Consider the following 22,224-nt stretch of genomic DNA (forward strand, 5'->3'; position numbering starts at 1 on the left):
AGATCGCCAACTTTGTGTTCTGGCGATTGGGTGCCCCACTCACAGTGTGGGTTCAAATCCCGGACGGGACTCAACCCAAGAAAGTACGAGAATCTGTACTTTACTCAGAAAGTGTTATCCCAATTATAACATTTGTTGTCAAGAAAACACAATAAATGTATATTCGGCTTTGGATGGGTAATGATATCACATACATATACGGATATTGATGATGACTTGGAGGAGCTTCGTAACGCACGTCTTCTCAATTCAGGGATTGGTAAATCCAAATATGTGTGTGCGCGTGCGTGCGTGCGTGCGTGCGTGCGTGCGTGCGTAAATGTGGGCCTGTTGGATGTTACATAAAACATTCATCTTGAGCGGGATGGTAGTTCGAGTTGGATTAGCATGTTAACTATATGATCTTCTTTAGGCAGAGAATGCCGCGCATGAATGTATTGATGAAATTCCTAGGTACATGGGGCCTTTTCGTCCTCAGGAATACCCACAGTGGAGACTTCAAGGGGGATAGGGTGTACTCAATGTGCTACCTGGTAGATTGTGTGTCATCAGACTGGACAACGTTGGTCTTTGACTGATTGTGGCGTGAAACACACTTATTCATTTACTTATATCGGAAAATTGAATGTTCATCTTAATTGTTATTGTTGAACATGTAATATATTTTTAAAGAAATAAAACAGTGACATAATAACTACAACTTTATGTGAGCGCGAGTAGCTTTTTTGGAATGAGATGAATAAGTCTTATAAAGTTGTAAGCTTCTTCACAACCGTGTATCTATGAATTGACTTTACTGGGTAATCAAAAAAGAGATAGGACCTAAAATAGCCAAATTTCATACGATTTCACTTGTCCACCATCTTGGATGCAAGGCGAAAACATTTCAGCGCGTTTGAAGCCACTGAGAATGCCCCCTGCAGAGTTGGATGAACATTCTGCGGTGGCGCGGCTGAGTTGACCAGAGGCTCTCGGCAGTATTTCCTGTCCAGGTTATTTAGGTCAGTTGTGTGTGTGTGTGTGAGTGTGTGTGTGTGTGTGTGCGTGCGTGCGTGCGTGCGTGCGTGCGTGCGTGTGTGTATGTGCGTGTTTGCGTGCGTGCGTGCGTGTGGGGGGTGGGGGCGGGGGCATGGGGGGTGAGATTGGGGGGATAGATGATAGATTTAGCAACAAGTAAGGTCATCTTGAGTGGGAGGGTATTCGCAGATGGATTAGCATATGAACTATGATTCTCTTTAGGCAGAAAATGAGGATCCACGATGTTCGACCTGGTAGAAGTGTGTTATCAAACCTCACAGCATTGGTTTTTTGACTGACTGTAGCGTCAAAACAAACTCATTCATTTACTTGAACTGAATGTTCATCTTAATTGTTATGGATAGTCACGAACCCATGATCCAGAGAACAGGGTGTCATTAGATAGAAATAAACTAAGTAATAATAGGATTACCAGAAAAACGGGGTTTTACACACAAGCCAATAAACTTCGCTCATTAACACCAGAGTAAGTCAGTACAAGATTGACAACTGCCCCATAATTATGTATGACATGCTTGTCGGGTATTGCTACATATATATGTGAAAACAAAGTTATTAAAATGAAGAGCAAAACTGATGAAAGTTAACAATAAACGTGTATACGTGTTATATCGTCACTGCTAAAATAATGATTGTTTGTCTTTAGTATTAACATTCAAATACGTTAAATCTGTATTAGCGATATTGTCTTTGTTCCATCGGTGAGTCAGCGTTAGCCGTACTATCTCGTAGTATAATTGAATTTATGAAGACATCATGATACAGTTTTTACGATGTATCACGTCTGCACTAGCGCTTGATAACAGCCTTGTGTTTGGGTGTTTCAGTGGTTTAAATCGCTGCTATTGATATTGTTGATTAAACTTTGATACTATGAACAATATAATGTTATGTGAGAGGTTGACTTTAGAACGGTAACATACTAATAGTATATAGGATGACATAAACAGAACAATGAGAAGTTCGTCCAGATTAGTGTATAGGCAACATTTAATAATTAAAATAATTACATTCAACAACTCCCCTTTTAAGTCCATTATCCTGACTTATAAGTAAATGCAAGAACAATCGCCCGGAATACAATGTATAGTTCTTGTCCACTTCCATATGACTATATAGCATACAATAAGCTATCGGGTCCCGTTTAGATCGGTTTGGGTGGCAGCCTAGATAGCCATAGAATAGTTTTATCTTGGAATCTCCCCTATCACTGGGGCCCCTCTTTAATTTAAATGGAGTTACTCGTTACGATTCCGAACCTTCACGTGACTGTGTTTATGAACCATTGTCAAATAATGGTGACATTAAATCTAAGAAACAATACGCGAAGTCGCGCATGCACAGAATGAAAATTTGGTCAAGGCATTAAGTAATCCGCATGCGCAGAACGATTGATTTCAGTACTTCCGCTAAGCGCTTCGAGTGCAGCGTCAAACGCGGGCCTGTAATCTAACACGCGGGGACTGACCAATGAAAACTGAGAAGTAGAAATACCGGTAGACGCTGCTGCTTCATTGACAATGTCAATCAAGAAAGGGTGGAGCTTAACGCTATCGTTCTCTCCCAGTAAATTCCGATGTCAAATAACGACGTTATTTGGACGGAAAAACGATGGTTTGAAAACGTCCAAATAACGTCGTTTTTCCGTCCAATGACCATATATGGAAAAAAACGACGTTTTCGTGTTTGCAGTGTTTGATGGTGAATCATGAACACATATTTTGGCAGAGATTTATGAATATTGAAAGGGGTCTGTCGCTTTTATTGTTATATAAATGTGGTATCTAAAGAAATCAAGTGCAATATGTCAATCATTCAGTTTTGATATGCATCCATATTGTACCGATGAACGTCTGGGGTTAAGTGATAGTTAGAAGGATCTATCCGTCTTGGAGTAAACTAGGCCTATTCGAATGACTATATGATGGCTAGAACTTGTCCGTTCCGTTCGTGATGTTATGACATTCATATGCATATACACCTGACAATGTATCACACTGTGCATCCCTAACAAAGATCCATCTGACAAACCCACCACAACTAACCCAGGTACTCAATGTGAAGGAAAGTCCACATCACTGACCTGTTCCTCATCCCTTGATCTTGGCAATGTAACTCACACTGTGCATCCCTAACACAGATCCACCTAACAAACCCACCACAACTAACCCTGGTACTCTGTGTGAGGGAAAGTCCACATCACTGACCTGTTCCCCGTCCCCTGACCGTGACAATATATCACACTGTGTATGTATAATACAGATCCACCAGACAAACCCACCACAACCAACCCTGGTACTCTATGTGAAGGAGAGTCCATATCACTGACCTGTTCCTCGTCCCCTGACCATGGCAACCCTCCGGCCACCTTCTACTGGACAAAGAACAACGCAGCAGTCCACACAGGCAGCTCCTACACGTTCTCTCCAGTGGAGGCTGACAACGGAGCTGACATCAGATGTGCTGCTGGTAACACCTACACAGAGAGAGCTGGATCCTCACGTCAACAGTCAGATGCCAGGCAACTCAGTGTATATTGTAAGTACGTTTTCTTATTTAGGTTGGAATCATTACCTCTTTACCTACTGTTCTACAGTTATCAACGTTCCTATTTAATGCAATGAAATCACTTCATCAGTAGTTGTATTATTGTAATGTTAGGTGTCTTAGCCTGTGGCCTCTAACTTAAAATAAAAGTTTATACTCTATCACTTCTATTGTGGCGTATCAAATGTTGATGCCATACGTTGTTTTCAGGAAGGTGGAGGATGTTTGAAGTGAAATATGCTTCGTACATTGCAATTTCATTCATCTCATTCATGCTAGTAGTACCTATTCTATGTGCAAATCAGAAACTACAATTAACCCTTCAGATGTTGGCGTGCCAACAATAACTCCGGCTGCCACACAGACCAGGAAGGAAGGACAGAGCTTGTCTCTGACATGTTCAGCTGATGGTAATCCTGACAACGCTGTCATCGCCTGGACCTTCAATGATTCCCCCATGCCAGGGAGCAGTGTGATGAAAGCTGACCTGAACAGATCTGATGACGGGGAATACGTCTGTACTGGGAGAGTCAACACAGGCAGTGTGTGTCCTGGTGGTAGTCTACAGGAGAGGTCTACTGTCAGGGTGATTGTTAACTGTGAGTACAGATAGTGTCTGTGTATATCACATTAGTTAAAGCAACATAGATGTCTACAGGGGAGGTCTACTGTCAGGGTGATTGTTAACTGGAAGTACAGATAGTGTCTGTGTATATCACATAAGTTAAAGCAACATAGATGTCTACAGGGGAGGTCTACTGTCAGGGTCATCGTTAACTGTGAGTACAGATAGTGTCTGTGTATTTCACATTAGTTAAAGCAACACAGACGTCTACAGGGGAGTTCTACAGTCTGGGTGATTGTTAACTGTGAGTACAGATAGTGTATGTGTATATCACATTAGTTAAAGCAACATACATGTCTACAGGGGAGGTCTACTGTCAGGGTCATTGTTAACTGTAATTTGAGAAATTGACGTATGTGTTTATATCTATCTATCACCAGGTAATCCACACCAGTCTGGTGTGTCGGGGTCATCACTTGGAATTGGCCTTGGTGTAGGACTGGGGATATGCATCATTGTTATCATAGTGATGGGTGCAGCACTGATCTATCTTAGAAGGCGTCACCTACTGTCACCACATGATCGAGGTAATGTGAAATCGATAATAGGCTTTTCTGCCGTTCTCTGATTTATTCTTTCAGTGAACAATTATCAGAGAAAATAGGAATTCGAACCCATTTTGATATGTTTCTGGCACGCCTGAAGGACGCAACCCTGCCCAGCGAATTGCGGCGCCGTAGATCAATCATCAAGTATTTATGAGAAAGAATAAGCGATAATTCTTAAGCCATGACATGGTAGTGCCACTTATGCGCTCATGCATAACTGAACCAGTGGCGAAAGAAACGTTCATCAGTCATTAGCAGGGAGTATCTCACTGTCAATTATTTATACAATTATATATTGAAATAGTCATCAATAACTATGCACTTACAATTACCAGTCTATTAAAACAAGTCCAATATATAAAGTGTATTGATGTTCTTCGAGGAATTTTCCTGGTGACTTCATCCGTGATACTTATGGTTTGTATCATTTGCTACAGGTAGACCTGCTGCTCAGATTCAAGACAGGTAAGTTGTGCAAAACACTCTCAATTTGTTTTGACTTTACAGAAAATAAAACATGCACCCTGAAAACATTGTATCAATGGAAGTTATTAATGCTATGCTTAATAATGAAGTTGACAACAATCACCATCAGTTGTTGGATGAAAAGGTTTCTATAGTATTCTCTTTATTTTCTCTTCAGAGACACTCGGGAGCAACCAATAGTAAACACTCAGAACTCAGGTAAGAAAATTGCTTTGATATTTTCATTATGTTTTGCTCTAAGCAGTCATATAGGAAGAAAAGGACACGGATCCAATTCAGAAGCATCGAAATCAGCACCAAGTACATGTAAATGAAATCAGGTTCATGTCCTTACCACCATGATGCTAATGAAGTTTTTATCCTGTTGAAGAACATCTTGCTGTGCGAAGTCAGAACATTTTACATTGGTGCGCTGTCAGAACATACGAGGGGCGTTCAATAAGTTTTGCAACTTGGACATGTGTGTTTACACAAATAATGTGAACTTGTGGCAGGTGTAACACTAGTCATAACATAAGGTTGACACGTGTCATGACAAGTTCCAGACACAACAATAAGTTAGATGTGATCACTTCATCCACCTGAGGGTGGTCACAATCATGGATTCTCTCAAACATGAACAATGTGCTGTAATAAAGTTCCTCCTTACCAATGAGGGATGCAAAACCAAAGAAATCCATGATCGCATGGGTAGAGTGATGGGTAAGGATGTTCCTGACTATTACACAGTTTGCCGTTGGTCTCTACAGTTTAAATGGGCTAGGGAGTCCATAGATGATGACCCAGATCAAGCAGCCCTTCAGATGGCACCAAACCAGAAACCATTGCTGCTCTAGAAAGAAGACTTTTGTCTGACCGACGAGTGAAAGTATCTGAACTTTCTAGGGAGTTCCAAATATCAGTTGGAACCGTTGTAACCATTATTCATGAGCATCTTGGTATGTCCAATGTATCTGCAAGATGGGTACCTAGAAACCTCAGAGCTCAGGATCGCCATCAGAGAACTGAAAGTTGTTGAGACCTCCTGGATCTCTATACTGCTGATAAAGCCGGATTTCTTTCTTGTCTTGTGACAGGCGATGAAACATGGATCCACCACTGGGACCCAGAAACTAACTTGGAATCCATGCAATGAAAGCCCCCAAGTCTCCGCCTCCGAGGAAGTTGCGCACTCAACCTTCGGCTGTCAAGGAAATGACCACCATAGTTTGGGATGCAAGAGGCATATTACTGAATGATTACATGCAACCAAAAACTACAATCAATGGACAGTATTATGCTTATGTAATGAAAGAATTGCGAAAATATATTCGCCAGAAACGCCGTTGGGTGTTAACACGTGGTATTCTACCTTTGCATGACAACGCTCCGGTTCACAAGTCGAGAATTGCACAGGCCGCCATATGTGAATGTGGATTCCAACAGTTAAATCGCCCACCCTACAGCTCAGACTTAGCCCCTTGTCACTATTTCCTGTTCCGGCGAATGAGATCTGCCCTACGTGGAAGACGTTTCTAGGATGACGAGGACATAAAGGCTGCCACAGAGGCGTTGTTGGAAGTGCAAAATATATTCTGCGACTTGGTCTTATATTGAAGTTGTAAAACTTATTGAACGCCCCTCGTAACTAACAAATCCCTCAGCTATCACTCATTTTAGATTGGTAGACAGAAAATTAGATATACAACATTCATTGAACGGTTATTACTACAACTGAGACTGTCTTCAACATTGTGATTGTGACCAAAGTTGCTGTCAGAGTCACATAGGGATCGTATTCATGGGTCAGCATGAGTCTTTAAATTTGTTTACAATCAAAATAATGTCACGCGCGTTATGCTATACATTCTACTATCTGGTGATTACTTTTGAAGTGTTTAATGCTGAATCATATTGGTTGAGTTTAAAAGTGGTTGTAGCAACGTGCGTATACTGAAGACATATGGGTGAAATTCACATCCACACAATCCCACATGTCGGTGAGGTGCTCCATACATTTTGTATTCTTTTACAACATTATATAGTGAAATCTGTTTTGGTAAATATTGTTAATGTTATTTTAACCAGTGGCGATTATCTGTATGAACGGTGTAAAACAGTTATATGCCCACTTTACAAGAATGGATATGTTAATGATATGCAGAACTTCAGAGGAAACTCACTGCTGCCAGCTATTGGGAAAATATTTGTTGAAATCCTAAAGGGAAGATTACAGAAATGGTCAAATGCAGACATAACTATATCAAATATCAAATTGACTGTTTCAGTGTTTTTCGTGACTGATGGGGACTTTCTTTAACATAAGTTTCAGAATCTTGTCTTTAAGATATTTAAAACAATTATGAAAAGTGGTTCTATAAAGGAAAACATATAAAAGTTAACTCGAATTACAAATATCTTTGAATTAGTTTATTCCCAAAGCCGCATCCTCAACAATATCACAACAAGCAGAGAAAGTTTGCCAAATGATCTTCGAACTTCATAATCTATGTGTTTGACTGGAGATAAATATCGGGTCAAGATTATTTGATACAATGGTGTTACCTCTCTTAACCTACGATGGAGAAATATGGGGATTTAAAACCGACTATTTCAAGTGAATTTTGTATTTACCTAAAACTGCTAATAATGCTGCTGCTCTTGTGAATTGTGGCTGAAAAACTTTATACAAGCCATATCTTTCAAAGCGTATATCACCTTTTGCATAACAATAGACTTCCTAACGTACCTAATGTACGTTAAATTATGAGTTTGATTTCTTTCTTGCAAGTATAGCTTTTGTCGATTTAATTAAAAGGTTTAGTCGCCATCGAGTTTATTATAATCCATGTTTTGACTGTTTTGTAAATCTAGCCAAAACAAAATGTCCAACTGCATAAAATGTATCTAATTTTGTATTTCATCCTTTAAGTTATAATCGTCAGTACGCATGTGATTTTTTGTATTGCATAATGAAACACATATAGTATAATGTTCTGTCCTGTAGGCATGTGGCATTTTAGACAATTTCGGGTTGTATTCTCACATTGCAGACATCCAGGATCTTAGTCAATATGCCAGGTTTGAGGAGTGTGCATCGCAGCCTTATTCCCAGTTGAAGATCTACGAAAACACTAAAGGTGAGTTAATGGCTTCTAGGAACAATTAGCATGGATGAGACAGCCCAATCATTTCTTATCAGGATGTACAATAGACATATCGTTATGTTGGAGACTAATACTGTCTTCGAATACAAAAAAGATGACAGCAATCAAATCATATACATGCAAATCGAATATTCCATATCAGCTATTGTAGAAGTATTTCATGTTGGTTCTGCCCACCAATACGTGATACAGACCTAACAATCAACTTTACACGTTTTACATGTCAGGTGATTTGATAATTTGTATGGACTTCTTCATGTCACATAGGTTGCGTGCCACATGAGCCGGAGTATGAAGGTATACAGGAGCGGTCACCAGCCACCTACGAAGCTGTGGAGTTACATACGTATGAAAACATGGACAGGAAAGTGAAAGGTTGAACATTTATTCCAATCTACTTTCTTTGAATGTTTACCTATTGCAGTGTAACCTGGTGTTGGTAACCGTGTATGGTGTTATGTATACAAAAGGCATGTTAAGCAGATATAATAGATCTGCATTTCTGTTTATCAGTGTGAAGAAGTGTATGTTATGAAGGATTACTTTATCCAGGAGTCAACCGTGCTACTCTGATCTTTTAACTGTGGACCCGCAGATGGTTTGTGACGTGTGCACTGCTGTCCCTCAGTTGCAGTTGCAGTTGTTGGGGATTTGATTTTGGACCAAGAATGTGTAACTGGTCTTATTTCCTCCCTTATTGTTTCAGATCCGACCTACGCCAATGCATCAACAACTGAGTAAAACGTATTGAGCCAGACAAGAAAATATGATACACCAAGCATAAATTTACAAGCTCTTCGTGACAAACTGCTTCAGACAAGCAAACAAACATGACAATGATTCACTTGTTTTTAAAATTCTTCTGAAAACGCTCTTTAGGTTTCGTAGAAGACAGCCTGTTACATCCAGATTAAGATCCATTAATTAATTGAAATTATGATTGAAATATTTTCTCAAGGGTTTTGAATGCCACACGAAGTTCAGAAAGATAAAGATGTACAACTTGCCTTGCCAGGAACTTTAAAAGGAGGGGAATAAGTCACATGAGCATGTTGTTATACCTCAACGAACATGCATCTTGTACAATGTAGGCTACCATACAACATACCTTGTTTCATTCCAGAACAACCAATTACTAATTACACCAAATTGATTTCAATCCTACTTTCGGTATTTTCAAATCTAACACACAGCAATACAACACTGAGATTTACACACTGTTACTGAATCACAACCCAAACCATTCATACCCATTATTTCGCATAGCTGCCTAGACATGTACATTTTACACGAGGTAACCCTCTGACAGAATGGAACAATTCTGGCCACACCGAATTGTAACAGTCTCTGTAATTACCCTTTTGAAATCGATTTTCCATTTGATCAAACTGCAAGAACAATGATGTTTAGTAGCATAATTGAAATGTGTAAAGTAAAGCTGGTCGCTGATGTGTCTATATTGTTAAATGGGAGCTATCATCTCAGCTACAATATACAGTTATTTGACTCTGTCCAGAAGTGTATCAACTACACTATAATAGATTTATGTAAATGTAAAACACCGTTCCTGCTGCTTCCCTCTGTTTGTATATACTCTATCTTTTATACATATGTCAATGTTGTTACTTTATAACGCTAACCATGTGAATGTTTTGGAGAGGTCTGCGGAAGTTGTGAAAACTTGTGCCAGATCCTTTTCCTTGTAAATAAAATATGTTTAAATCAATGGACATGTCAGTGTTTGATAAAATGTTTACATGACTGGCGCAGATTGTAAGCGTATTCATCCATTGGGTCTATGCCACTAGACCTCACACTGTAAGCCAGAGATTGAGTACCCGCGTCCATCTTCATAAGTAGGTGCAATCTTGAAGTAAGGGTGAACCATGAACAGCTACAACCTATTGATATTTAATAAGGAAGTGGTTTTACTTGTTTGATTGCATACATCTGTAATCGATCTCAGCACCTGAACACATTCAAATATCATAATGTACCCAGATGTCAAGTTACGTCCGTGTGAATGTAATAAAATATCCCGTGCTAGTGTAACCCAACAATGGAACTGACATGTTAGTTGAATAGCCTGTTCGGGGGATTGCACTGAATACGATGTTTAACGACATTCAGTCCAGCGTACATCTCTCGCTCAGATGATCAAATTACGGCAGTTTCTGTTTACTCACATTTACTCCATTCGTATCACGATCGATCATATTACGTCTACACTGGATTATCGACCAGTATTTGCAAGTCAACTAAACTAAAGTATAGGCTAATGAATAAATACGCCGAACAGTCTAACTTACTTACCATCTTACCATCTTACATGCATGGAACTTGATTAACTATATATTTTTCAAATTGATTTACACACAATTAAGATTCTGGTACTGGTAATCAAATACTTATTTAGTGAGTGAGCGAATGAGTAGGGTTTTATGCCGCTTTTATCAATACTCCAGCAATATCACGGCGGGGGACATCAGAAATGGGCTTCACACATTGTTCCCATGTGGGGAATCGAACCCGCGTCTTCGGGGTGACGAGCGAACGCTTTTACCATCAGGCTACCCTACCACCCATGAATTATTCATAAAGAACTGGATCTAAATAAAAAAGAATGCAAAGCAAACATAATGGTGTCATGATTTTTACTCCGTTAACAATTTTTTCTAAGTATGAGGTTACTTTTGTAAGAAAGAAAATATTGTTAATTTTGTCTAAAAAGGTCACAATCTGGCCATAAGGAATCAATAATAAAACATAAGTTTCACTGAAATTAGAGCCTTTTTTAGAGGACAATGGTTAGCATCGAGAATGGAATTGGGTTCCTGGGTCACGTGAGTCGACAGCGACGCCACAACTCTTGTCATGTCTGCCTTATATGAGTACAAGTATACACTTTTATACATTTGTTCCAGTGATTAATACAAGGTGCAATAACCACGTGCATCGGGTTACTTTCAAACTAATAAATAGCTGCAATCAATTTGGACACAGCAGTGATCATTAAGATACGAAAATATTGATGTGCCATTTCAATTAATTGATTCCATTGGTTGACATTAACTTCATTGAGGTTAAGTCAGTCTATGCATGGTAGGTGGCGTGACGTTTTATGCATCAATCAGCAATCCTTAGCTAAATAACTCCTTAACGTAATGATTGACACTGGGACAAAAGGACAGGTCAACGCATGACACTTCTATTGTACGATAACACTTCTTTTGTATGACATCAGTGCGCCACTTGTGTCAGTCTCTGAAGTTTTCCGTTCATGATATAACTGCTAACTTGATATTAGTTTATGCTTATAACTTATGGAAATCTGTTTGCACATTTTGTAAACGTACACACGTAAGAGTAGCTGTGTAACAATGTTATTGAAAATAATTTCTTCGTATTCTTCATATCTTCAATTACTTACATATTACTTTCAAGTCCTTACATTTACAACCAAAGTTGAAATTATTACTTTTTTACTTGTCTTGAATAAAACAATATCTTGTTTTCATGTTTTTAGTGAGCATGTAAGCAACTGTAAATATACCTGAAGTAACATCTGTCACTTTTGCCAATAGAACGGTTTTCCATTTGTAAGTGGGTAAGTATTAACTTTGAAAAGGCAGACTTATTCCGACAGCTTTAGAGTGAATAACACAGGGAAGTGGTGTGTGCAAGGCGGTGGAAATATTTATCAAATGGTTGGTGATGAAGTTATCTAAAGGCACCAATCTAGCCATAACCATGTGACATCTTCATGTTTACATTCACTTCACATTCACCCTTAATACAATTCCACACATACTCTTTTTAAAAGAGAAAGCTACTAGAAAATACGATTTAAATGTGAGGTGGGCTTCACTCTTCCCTAATTTGGAGTCCAATGCCTGCTATTCACTAGATTCACTGCAACGTAAGTCACACATAAGAGTTTATTGTAATGCGTGTATTTGTAAACATAAACACCGTTGATATTTTTATTTGAATGTAAAAGTTCCAATTTATCCCCCCAAAACTGGTTCTGTGGTTCTTGTAACCGATTAAAACCTTTTCCTGCACATATCTGCCCTATCTGGTGTGTTCAGTCACCACTGTATGTACAGGAATAGATCCCATGATCTGTGTCTGCCAGCCAGTAAGCAACGCTGTATACATTCTCATATGAATCAAGCCTATTTGGTTAATATGTTCAGTCAGTTAGGTGACAAAACCAGCGACACGCAAGTTATATCAGATAAGATATCTCTCAACTAGCAAAATAGTGTAGGCAGTGAACTTTGACATGGGTCATTGAAGCAATATGTCATTGTGTAAATATCTCACAAGTATGAAATGTGATATTCAAAGACCGCATACCTTCAATGACGTTCTCGACGCTTCGTATGCATCGTCTCCTGACGTCAAGTGATGTGGTGCAGCTGTGTATACGGTTACAGCGACGCAGGTTTTTGTGACAAAATATCGTCATTACTTGGACAATCCAAAGAAAGCAAAACACAAATATGAATAAATATTAGAAAGTGAATCATGCAAAGCATCCATATTAAAATTTGGGCTACTCATGGCGGCGTTAATTTCTTCTTTTACACACTTAACTAACCTAAAAGAGACATGATATATTCAGCTGCAGAAGTGATTAATGTTTTACTATGCTTCAAAGAGTTGTTTCCCTTTAAATTTGCAAATTTGGTAGCTTTGTCAGTGGATACCATGTGGAACATTAACAGTTAACACAGTGAAGCACTAGGCAAGCGATGTATCACATGTTTTGTGATTGACTTCTTTGTATATCATGCCTTGGAATTGTCATACCACTTATGTAGATAAACAGGAAAAAAAGTAACTGTGCTTCTTACAAAGTTCAGTAAAATTTTTTTTTTTTCAATGAAATAATGCACATTTCATAACATATTCATGAACATCTCTTCGACTTTAAGGTCATGATTCACAGGTTGTACATGTATGTTCACGCACGGCGCCCACAATTGCTGTTTGCGTGCTCAAGTTAGTGTTTTGGGGATGTGAACAGCACACAATCATTGTTTACGTATGAGGTGTTCGTAAAAAACACTTTTGCTTAACCGTAGATACCGCTTACGCAATGATATGACTTGCTGAAAATCAACGTTGACGTCCATTGGGTAGCAGCTTGACATCTCCTGCCCATGGAAGAGACGGGGATGCGAATCACATAATGGGGAATCGTCGCCCACACGGCCTGCAATGATACAGCCAACTGCTGCAACGTCTAGTGGTGTGGTTGACGTCGGCGGATCCGGGGATCTGGAGGCTCAGGGGAGAACATCAACGTTGTTGTTGTGTATACAGGCTCTTGTGATCCGTGCTGTATGCGGTCAAGTGTTGTCCTGCTGGAATTCACCGTTGCTGTTGGCTGCAAATAGGAGGGCATGTTGCAGGAAAATTTCGATGGTGTATCGTTGAGCCGTAAGATTGCCCTGGATATGGAACAAACCTGTCCTGTTATGATGAGAGATAGCCGCCCTGATCATAACGCTACCCAAACCAAACCTGTCGACTTCCCGTACGTAGTTTCCGGGGAAGCGTTCTCCCCGACGTCTGTAGACCCGTGTTCTTCCATCTACTCGACAGAGGAGAAATCTTGTATCACACTTAGAGTTGGATAATCTAAGCGGTTACTTCGACATGAACAACACAAGTCCCCCTGAGGGTCCACAACTGTTTATTTAGACAACAAATAAAGTGTTACAGTCGCAGGCCAGGTCTAAACTCTCTCCTCCCAGACCTTTAATCTGGTCACTTGTATACCCAGGGTCGTCAGCTAAAATCCTTTGTTTCACAACTCCCTGCATCTAGTCAATGTATCTGGTCAGTGGCTTTTTTTCCGAATCGTACATGTTTCCCGACTTATGTTTTGCATGTCCTTGTTGAGATTATTTTGATCTGGAAATTTGTCACTGACACTAAAACACATTAAACCTCTTCGTTTTGCACCCCATGGTCCCCTTATGATGCTTTTATGGCCAAACTTATTTGTATTGCGTTTCTTTTTTTGAAGAGTATATTACTCATATTTGTAGTATTATTGTCACAAGTTGTTCAAGATATGCTTTATGTTATGTGAACACTTAGAGAATTCTGTAACAGTAAAATGCCACGTTAATTCATAAATACCATTGTTATCTGCACCATCGTTATCACCATTATCGCCATTACAGACAGACGTTTAAACATCAACGTCATCAATTAGAGTTGAAAAGAATACACCTCCCCTGAACATCTACGTTTACAGCTTAATATGAAATGGTGATAATAATCAATAGCAATAGTATTACATTTCTTTACATCCTTTATATATTTTGTTTTTGTGCCCAGTCCTTATAGCATACTGTATTTCTTCTCTCAATTCTTGATATAACATCACACTGATGTATAACACGAAAGGAGTAAGACTTTAGATTTAACGTCGCCTCCAAGATAATTGCACTTATTTTGCGACGTGCATGCGGGCGTGCGTGTGTGCGTGCGTGCGTGCTTGCGTGCGTGCGTGCGTGCGTGCGTGTGTGTGTGTGTGTGTGTGTGTGTGTGTGTGTGTGACAGTCTACAATTGCATATACATTGGGTACTATACTATAAAGTAACAAAATGTGTTTCAAAGTCTAAATATATTAGAAGTAATTATATAAACTATATTTGTCCAATGACTTAAGGCATTACTTTTATGTACAGTGGACATGTGGTATCTTGTGTACCCCAACAATTTTAGGAAGTATTTTTGTATCATCATGTTTGTGAAACCTTTTGTTCCAAATGAAGTGAGGTCATTTGCTCTTTACCCCAACCTCAATTTTATGTCAAACAAGGATGATAAAATGTTAACGCCTAGCAGGATCAGTTGTCACAATGTTTTTTCCTATTGCAGGATATTTACATCCCCAAACAAACATGCGTGATAACCTCTATTTATCCTGGTGTGTTTGTCAGTGCAACCGACTTATAAATGTTTCCTTTTAATGTCTGACTTACTTGGGATGCAATGGTACAGTTTTATCCTACTAAACCAGATCAGTTCGGTTGTCAAGAAGAGGTGTTTTAGAAAGGAGCAGGAGAATATGAGAATATTACGAGTGTGTCGGCGGAATCTGTTAATATGTTTGTTTTACAATTTATAGCTAACAACCAGGGGCGGTGTACCTGTTGGGCAGAGGGATCTAAGTCTTCTTTATTGCCAACCCTTCTATATTAGAGTTTACCCATGGCAAGGAGAGCCGTGACAGTCACCCATGTCTCCCGTCAACAACAGTAGATACATGTACGATCCACAGAATGCACAATACGGTGATGGCCATAGTGAATTACTGAGCATCATATTGGAAATTCAGAAGCCATTTCACACAGACTTTGATTGCGTATTGTCCATGAAAGGGTCACTTGGCAGTACTACTGAGACAACATACTGGCGTCAATAGTTCACTAGAATGCAACGATCTAGCCATTATACCTTTCACCCATAGAGCACGTCTGGGACATATCAGGTGTCAGACGTCAGAGGAAAACCTCTACATTAGCCGAACTGGCTCAGACAATGGGAGGAGCATGGCCCATGACCCATCATTGATCAAATCAGCGCAAACTCCAGCTTCCTTATTCCTTCATGTGTATTATCCATTCATTACCATCACGCGATACATATTTGTATTTCTGCAATAATCTGTTATTTTCGAATACCCCCTTCCCCTCCTTTTGGAAGATTACATTTTGACGGATCTAATTTGCTATCACCAGTTCAGATTTTAACAAAGCCGCTGTATATGTATTTAACACTGAATCTGAAACCCATATGACGTAGATTGATCGGCTATATTTAGCCACTACTGAACTAGTTTAAAGCTAATGGTATACATGTAAACACGACCTTGTATATTACTTCCGTGTTGAGCTACCCGGTCACACACGACGACTGTAGCAACAATTTGTGTCTGGCAACTTGAAACCTCAGCAGGTATGTACTCTGCTATATTTCCAGGCTTACCACATGACATATTCTGTGTCTATGTTTACTGTTATCACCACGTGTGAACGCTTCTTCTGCATGACATAATATAGAGTAATCATCCACAACATCTCGATATACTCGCGCTCTTTGACGCGGCCTACATCTGCACATAATAATGTGCTTATCTAAACTACTCCCAATTCACATTTAAAGCACGCTCAAAGCGCTAGATTATTTACCATCAATAGATCAGTGTGAAATCGATTTTCATTCTCAGCCCCCTGGGAAGTATACAACCCAAACTGCGTCTATGGCATTAGAAGATTAACAGTCAAATGAACATCTCAGCCTACCGGGTACCCATTTATTGTTGGAGGAACAGAGGCGTGTTTCGAACAAAGTCACATGCCACGTGTATTTTGAGTTTTGAGCAAGACCGAAGACCTTGTCACTCTCAGGAATCTAGCTGCCGAATGCAGTCTCCAGCTGCCCTCTGCGAGTTGCTGGCCACGTGCCAGCACTATATGTGTCGCCTATGTATGAGTTATATGTACGTGAAGGGCTCATAAAAACACATATCTTGACAGGTAATATATAGTAAGTGAACACATGCTGATACGATTCGAGTGCCATGGGTTTTGTGGTCTTACAGCTTGCAGAGTTTCGGAGCCTTAGGCCCTCACACGATAGTCACATGTATCTGTTTAAACAAGTGAATTGAGGTCTGGTAAAATTAGTTTTAACATCGTGGTCAAGGTTACAAGGCTACTGCACTGATAGCGACGTGCATACACGTGTGTACATATCTTAATATGTGTGTTAGTGTGTCTATCTCTCGTCCGGACAGACGCTTTATCCACAAGACCACTGAGGCGGTCTGCTTACACAAGTATGCAAATATGTCTGTTTATAATGTGAACGCAGGACAAAAGGTGTACTTTGGATTCAGATGTACATTTTTACATGTTTTTGATATTTATATTCAGTACATGTCCAATTATGGCCTCAAAGGAAATATTGTAAATAGTTGCCTTTTTGTCAAGGCTAGAGAATCCAAGTTGGCGCCGGAAAATCGAAGCTATTTTGGAGATATTCACCCTTGATCCTACCAATCTGTGTTACAAAACTGATAAACATATTATTTAATTTAATTGTCTTTCAGACGGGTTGACAGCGGCGTGTGAGTATGTGTATATGGGTACGTGTGTGTATTGTGTAGGTTTGTGTATTGGTGTATGAACGTATGTGTGGGTACGTGTGTGTAACTACTCTGGATTAATAGATATCATAGTGCTAGCCAGCTGTGTCATCATGGATACCCAACTCAGACCCAGTATATTGACTCCAAGCCGATTTTATTCGTTCAATGCCGAGCGCCATGCAGGGTACACACAAGGACCATCTTTGAACATATTCGAGCGACTAGGCCACGAAGGCGGTAATCTCATACACGTAGCTCATGGACACTCGAACCTGCATGAAATGCATGATAGACGATGGACCTTCATTCCAGGTTCACCGAGGTGCCAGACAACAAGCATGGTGAAGATAGCTGCTGTTTCTATAATATATGCGATTGCAGGTATGTAATTCGTATAAGTGTGATAACTGTAATTGTAATTTACTATAGTTTTTTCGGTTTTGTGTTGATTGGTAATTTAACAGTAATTAGCTTACATACTAGAGATGAATGAAATACCTCCTAGTTTAATCATCAGAACAAGTCAAACAAAACGTGACTGTTTAGTACGGTGATACTTCTAGATATCCAAGTATCTTCTTCCTGCAGGTGTTGTGTCAGGGGCCCCCAGTGCCCGTCCAGTGTTGTCTGCAGTGTCTGACACAGCCAGGTTCAGCTGGGAGATTCCACAGGGAGGTCTGGGGTCAGGTCTCAGTTTCTACACTGTCACTCCTGCTGGTGCTGCTGTGTTCATAGTGGCAAGTACTGGGACAGTTGTTGTCTTGTCCAACTACAGAGGCAGACTGGTGTACCACGGGAACATAGCAGCCAGGAATGTCACATTCACCATCAACAACATCCAGACATCAGATGCAGGGACATACACGTGTGGGGCTGGAGGGGCTACTGCTGTGATACAGAACTGTGGACAGAAACTTGTTGTTCTGGGTGAGCGGCAATTTAATCAGTTGCTGTTTTGACGGTAACCATAGTTTAGCCCTCTAAATATCCAATATACATATTCAGATACCCTAACAATGTAAAGTAAACATAATCGTCCGTGTATTTGAATACACACCTTGTAGTCCTAATTTGACAGATTAGTCAAGCCAGCACTTTGATATTTATTATCTATATACCTAATCGATTATCAAAACCATAATTTTCTTTAAACATTAAGTATCTTTCGTTTTGGAATTCTATCTTTGTAAAGAGGTACGTAAACGCACAAAACAATATCGGTAACGCATGATCGCTTCCATTAGTGGGCAACAATATCTGAAATCTAAATGACAGTCTGATTGCATTCAGGGATACAGAATATGTATGTGCGTGCGTGCGTGCGTGCGTGCGTGCGTGCGTGCGTGTGTGCGTGCGTGTTTGCCTGTCTATTTGTGTGTCTGTATGTTACATTCCGTAAATCTACGTCAAACTACATGATCTACATAGTTTCATCCAATTGGTGGATTGTACTTCATTGTTCATCACATAACAGCAAAGTGAAAACTCGTTTACGCTCAACACTAAGGTAACCCCCAAACAATCCTCTTTTCAATAAACATACACCAATCAGAGCAGTTTGAAAATTTAAACAACATTTCATCACGTGACTTCCGTCAGGTATCTCCTGATCCTGCAAGTAACGATTTTGTTTTTGTACCCCATCATTCCTCTCTAATAATTCTAATAGATTTCCCAGGTAACAAACGAATGCATCGGAGATTAATGTCGCCTGCAAGGCAACACTGGTATAAGTGGTACTGATGCCAGAAGGATATTTGCGACTTTGTAGTGCTGGAATTGAAGACAAACGTAACAGCAAAGCTTAATTTGGTGTTAGCGCATCTCCCACCAGTAAAATGGTTACATGTAGTCAAAGCAAAAAGACAACCTTATCTCGAACACAAGCTTGCCCATTGATGAATGAAACTAATATTAGTGAGCTAACAGTATTAAAGTGGGGGGACGTACCCTAAATCTTTACAAATTGTGTTTAATCCCCAAGGACATGTGAGTGAGAGCAAAAAATAGTAATCAGTGTGATTATTTGATTTCAACCCACGGTCATTTTGTCTCGCACGCCTAAATGACGCAACTCTTACTGTGCATTGCGCTCATAAAATATACATTTTCAACCCGTCAGTACAAATGCAGTGCACGTTTTAAATAAAATCAAATAATGTGTATAAATGTATATCCTTCTGGAACAAAAGAACACACGTGTTTTCAGTTGCACCATGGTCATCACTTCGGGACACGAACTGCTCTGCTACAGACGACTGTGCCATCTGTAACTTAAAGTTGTATTAATCAGGCGTGGATAGAGGTCTTTGGACTAAGAGGGATGCATTTTGGTTTTTGGCAATTCGCGTTTAAAAAAAGAGTAATTTGTGTAAGGTATAGTTAACCAAACAATCACGTAGCCTCTGTGTGTGTGATTGTTGTTGATATCACGTTTGTACTGTTAGATCCTAACATGGATGTTGATACCACGTTTATACTGTTAGATCCTAACATGGTTGTTGATTTCCCGTTTGTACTGTTAGATCCTAACATGGTTGTTGATATCCCGTTTGTACTTTTAGATCCTAACATGGTTGTTGATATCCCGTTTGTACTGTTAGATCCTAACATGGTTGTTGTATCCCGTTTGTACTGTTAGATCCTAACATGGTTATTGATATCCCGTTTGTACTGTTAGATCTCAACATGGTTTTAAGTGTAGAAAAAGTAACCTTCTTACAAATGCTTTTCTTTTAAGATGTATCACATTTTGTCAGTATGAAGATGATTATATGACTTAAAGCTGGTGTAAATGTTAACAAAATAACATGGCGCGTGGAAAACCCGGATTCGACTCTCTAACTGTGTAAAATATGAGAAAGCCATTTGTATTAACCCCTCCGTGTTATTAGTGGAATTTTGCTAAAATAACATTAACCACACTCATACACTCACTCACGCATTCACCCACTAATTCATTCACTCACTCTAGAACTATATATATATAGAGAGATCCTTGAACTCTTATATATGAACTCTTTGGAAAGGCAAGCCCACCACTCCTCGCCGTCCTGTGTCAACAACTCCTTTCTACAACCAGCAAGTGACCTTGACCTGCAGCTCCTCCTCTACAACTCTCCCAGCTGACCATGGCCTGACCTTGACCTACACCTGGCAGCGTGACAACACTAACATCACAGTTACCTCCCCTGGTTCCCCCTACACCTTCACAGTGAGTTCCCGGGACAGTCACAGCTACAGATGTAAGGCAACAGAACGCCAGGGTCTGGAGTCAGAGTGGAGCCAGGGGTACGACATGGAGCCTCAGTGTAAGTAATGTAAACACATTACCGATTCATGCAAAGCTCAATCACCGTTGGCCAAAATGAACAGCTATCAAACATACAATAATAAAACACAAACAGCAACAAGAACTACTTTTTCGACGAAGTAGCGTAAAATTATTGTCGCCCTAAGAGGGTATGTAGGTCCCAAATCATTCAAAGTATTTTTATGCATACCAGACATTTAAAACGTAGCATTTTTGTCATTTTAATCTTAGGCTTAACTGGTAAACTATCGCCAGTGATTGAAGGGATGATATAAATCCTGCCAGGGTCTATGCATGAAGCAAAGGTACTGTAAGTCCCCATGGTCCCTAGTATGGTGATCTCCCTTTAGCTACTGACGATCTCTAGCCCATTTTTATATTGTGTTGTTCACTGATACTTATGGCTTTTATATATTCTAAACTGGATTTAAATCGGATCTGTGATATTCTAGTTATTGTACTGTCCATCGATGACAGCTTTTTATTTAGTCTAAATATATGTATTATTAACGTACTTCTCGTCACGATATGGCTGAAATACTGCCGATGTGACGTTAGATCTTAACTCACTCACTCACTCTTGTGGTCAACATCGGCTCCCCGAACCTTCACAGGCTACATGTTTCCCCTGAATGCTGAAGTGTCTAACCTTAGGTTAGTCTGTCATAAACGTGTTTTACTAAAACAAAATGTTTAAAAAATATTATAATATCATGTACTATTAATTTATTATGTACACGTTGGAGATATCACAATTTAATAAACAAATAGTTGTATTGCATACTGTGTAATAACATCATATCCGAGCGGGACTATTTGTGGTCATCAGCTGATCGTTGGAACGGAGGCGTCCGTAACCCATTGCAACTGTACACAATGTTTACTCTGCTACCAGACGGATAGCCTAGTCAAGAAAGAAACTATTAAAATTCACGAAGCAAGGCATAAAATGCTTCGTCTGAAAATTGGCTGTATTATTGACATAAATATTTGAATTTGTCCATGGGGTTTTGCAGTCGCCTATGATCTTTTGCACGGTCTTTTGGGAATAAATACGCTTGTAATGGAGAGGTACATGGACATTCTTATTCCACTATTACAAAAGCTGTGGCAGCATAAAGTTCAAGAGCATCACTTATAAACAAAACGTTATGTCGAACCATCATCACAAAATGCATCATACTTACGACCTTGAACTTCATTTTACAAATTAGAGTAGGCCCAATGGACAAAATGGACAGCAACTACAAATGTGAACCGATGCAATCCCCTGTCTTAGTGCACCATTATTGGTAATGCCATACACTTATTACAATCAATTTAATTACTTAAAAGACTG

General features: G+C 39.6%; 2 protein-coding genes and 1 long non-coding RNA gene across 3 annotated transcripts in view; all 3 read left to right on the forward strand.

Annotated features, from left to right (window-relative positions):
- The window catches only part of LOC124119607 (mucin-5AC-like), a 198,063-nt gene extending 187,947 nt beyond the window's left edge, over positions 1-10,116 (forward strand). Inside the window, exons 8-15 of the mRNA XM_048385047.1 lie at positions 3,301-3,576; positions 3,912-4,184; positions 4,591-4,737; positions 5,196-5,223; positions 5,402-5,442; positions 8,277-8,363; positions 8,658-8,765; positions 9,097-10,116. Of these exons, the coding sequence (XP_048241004.1) occupies positions 3,301-3,576; positions 3,912-4,184; positions 4,591-4,737; positions 5,196-5,223; positions 5,402-5,442; positions 8,277-8,363; positions 8,658-8,765; positions 9,097-9,131 (995 nt within the window). The 3' untranslated portion in view covers positions 9,132-10,116. The remainder of the gene's footprint in view (positions 1-3,300; positions 3,577-3,911; positions 4,185-4,590; positions 4,738-5,195; positions 5,224-5,401; positions 5,443-8,276; positions 8,364-8,657; positions 8,766-9,096) is intronic.
- LOC124127346 (protein turtle homolog B-like) overlaps positions 1-22,224 on the forward strand; it is a 278,974-nt gene that overhangs the window by 251,789 nt on the left and 4,961 nt on the right. The window lies entirely within an intron of this gene.
- LOC125374193 lies at positions 16,276-18,391 on the forward strand. The gene is made up of 3 exons (XR_007218555.1): positions 16,276-16,377; positions 17,885-17,953; positions 18,161-18,391. It is a non-coding gene; the product is annotated as an uncharacterized LOC125374193 (long non-coding RNA).

This window comes from Haliotis rufescens, unplaced genomic scaffold, assembly GCF_023055435.1.
Source record: "Haliotis rufescens isolate VD_foot unplaced genomic scaffold, xgHalRufe1.0.p SCAF_53, whole genome shotgun sequence".
Classification (NCBI taxonomy): Eukaryota; Metazoa; Mollusca; class Gastropoda; order Lepetellida; family Haliotidae; genus Haliotis; species Haliotis rufescens.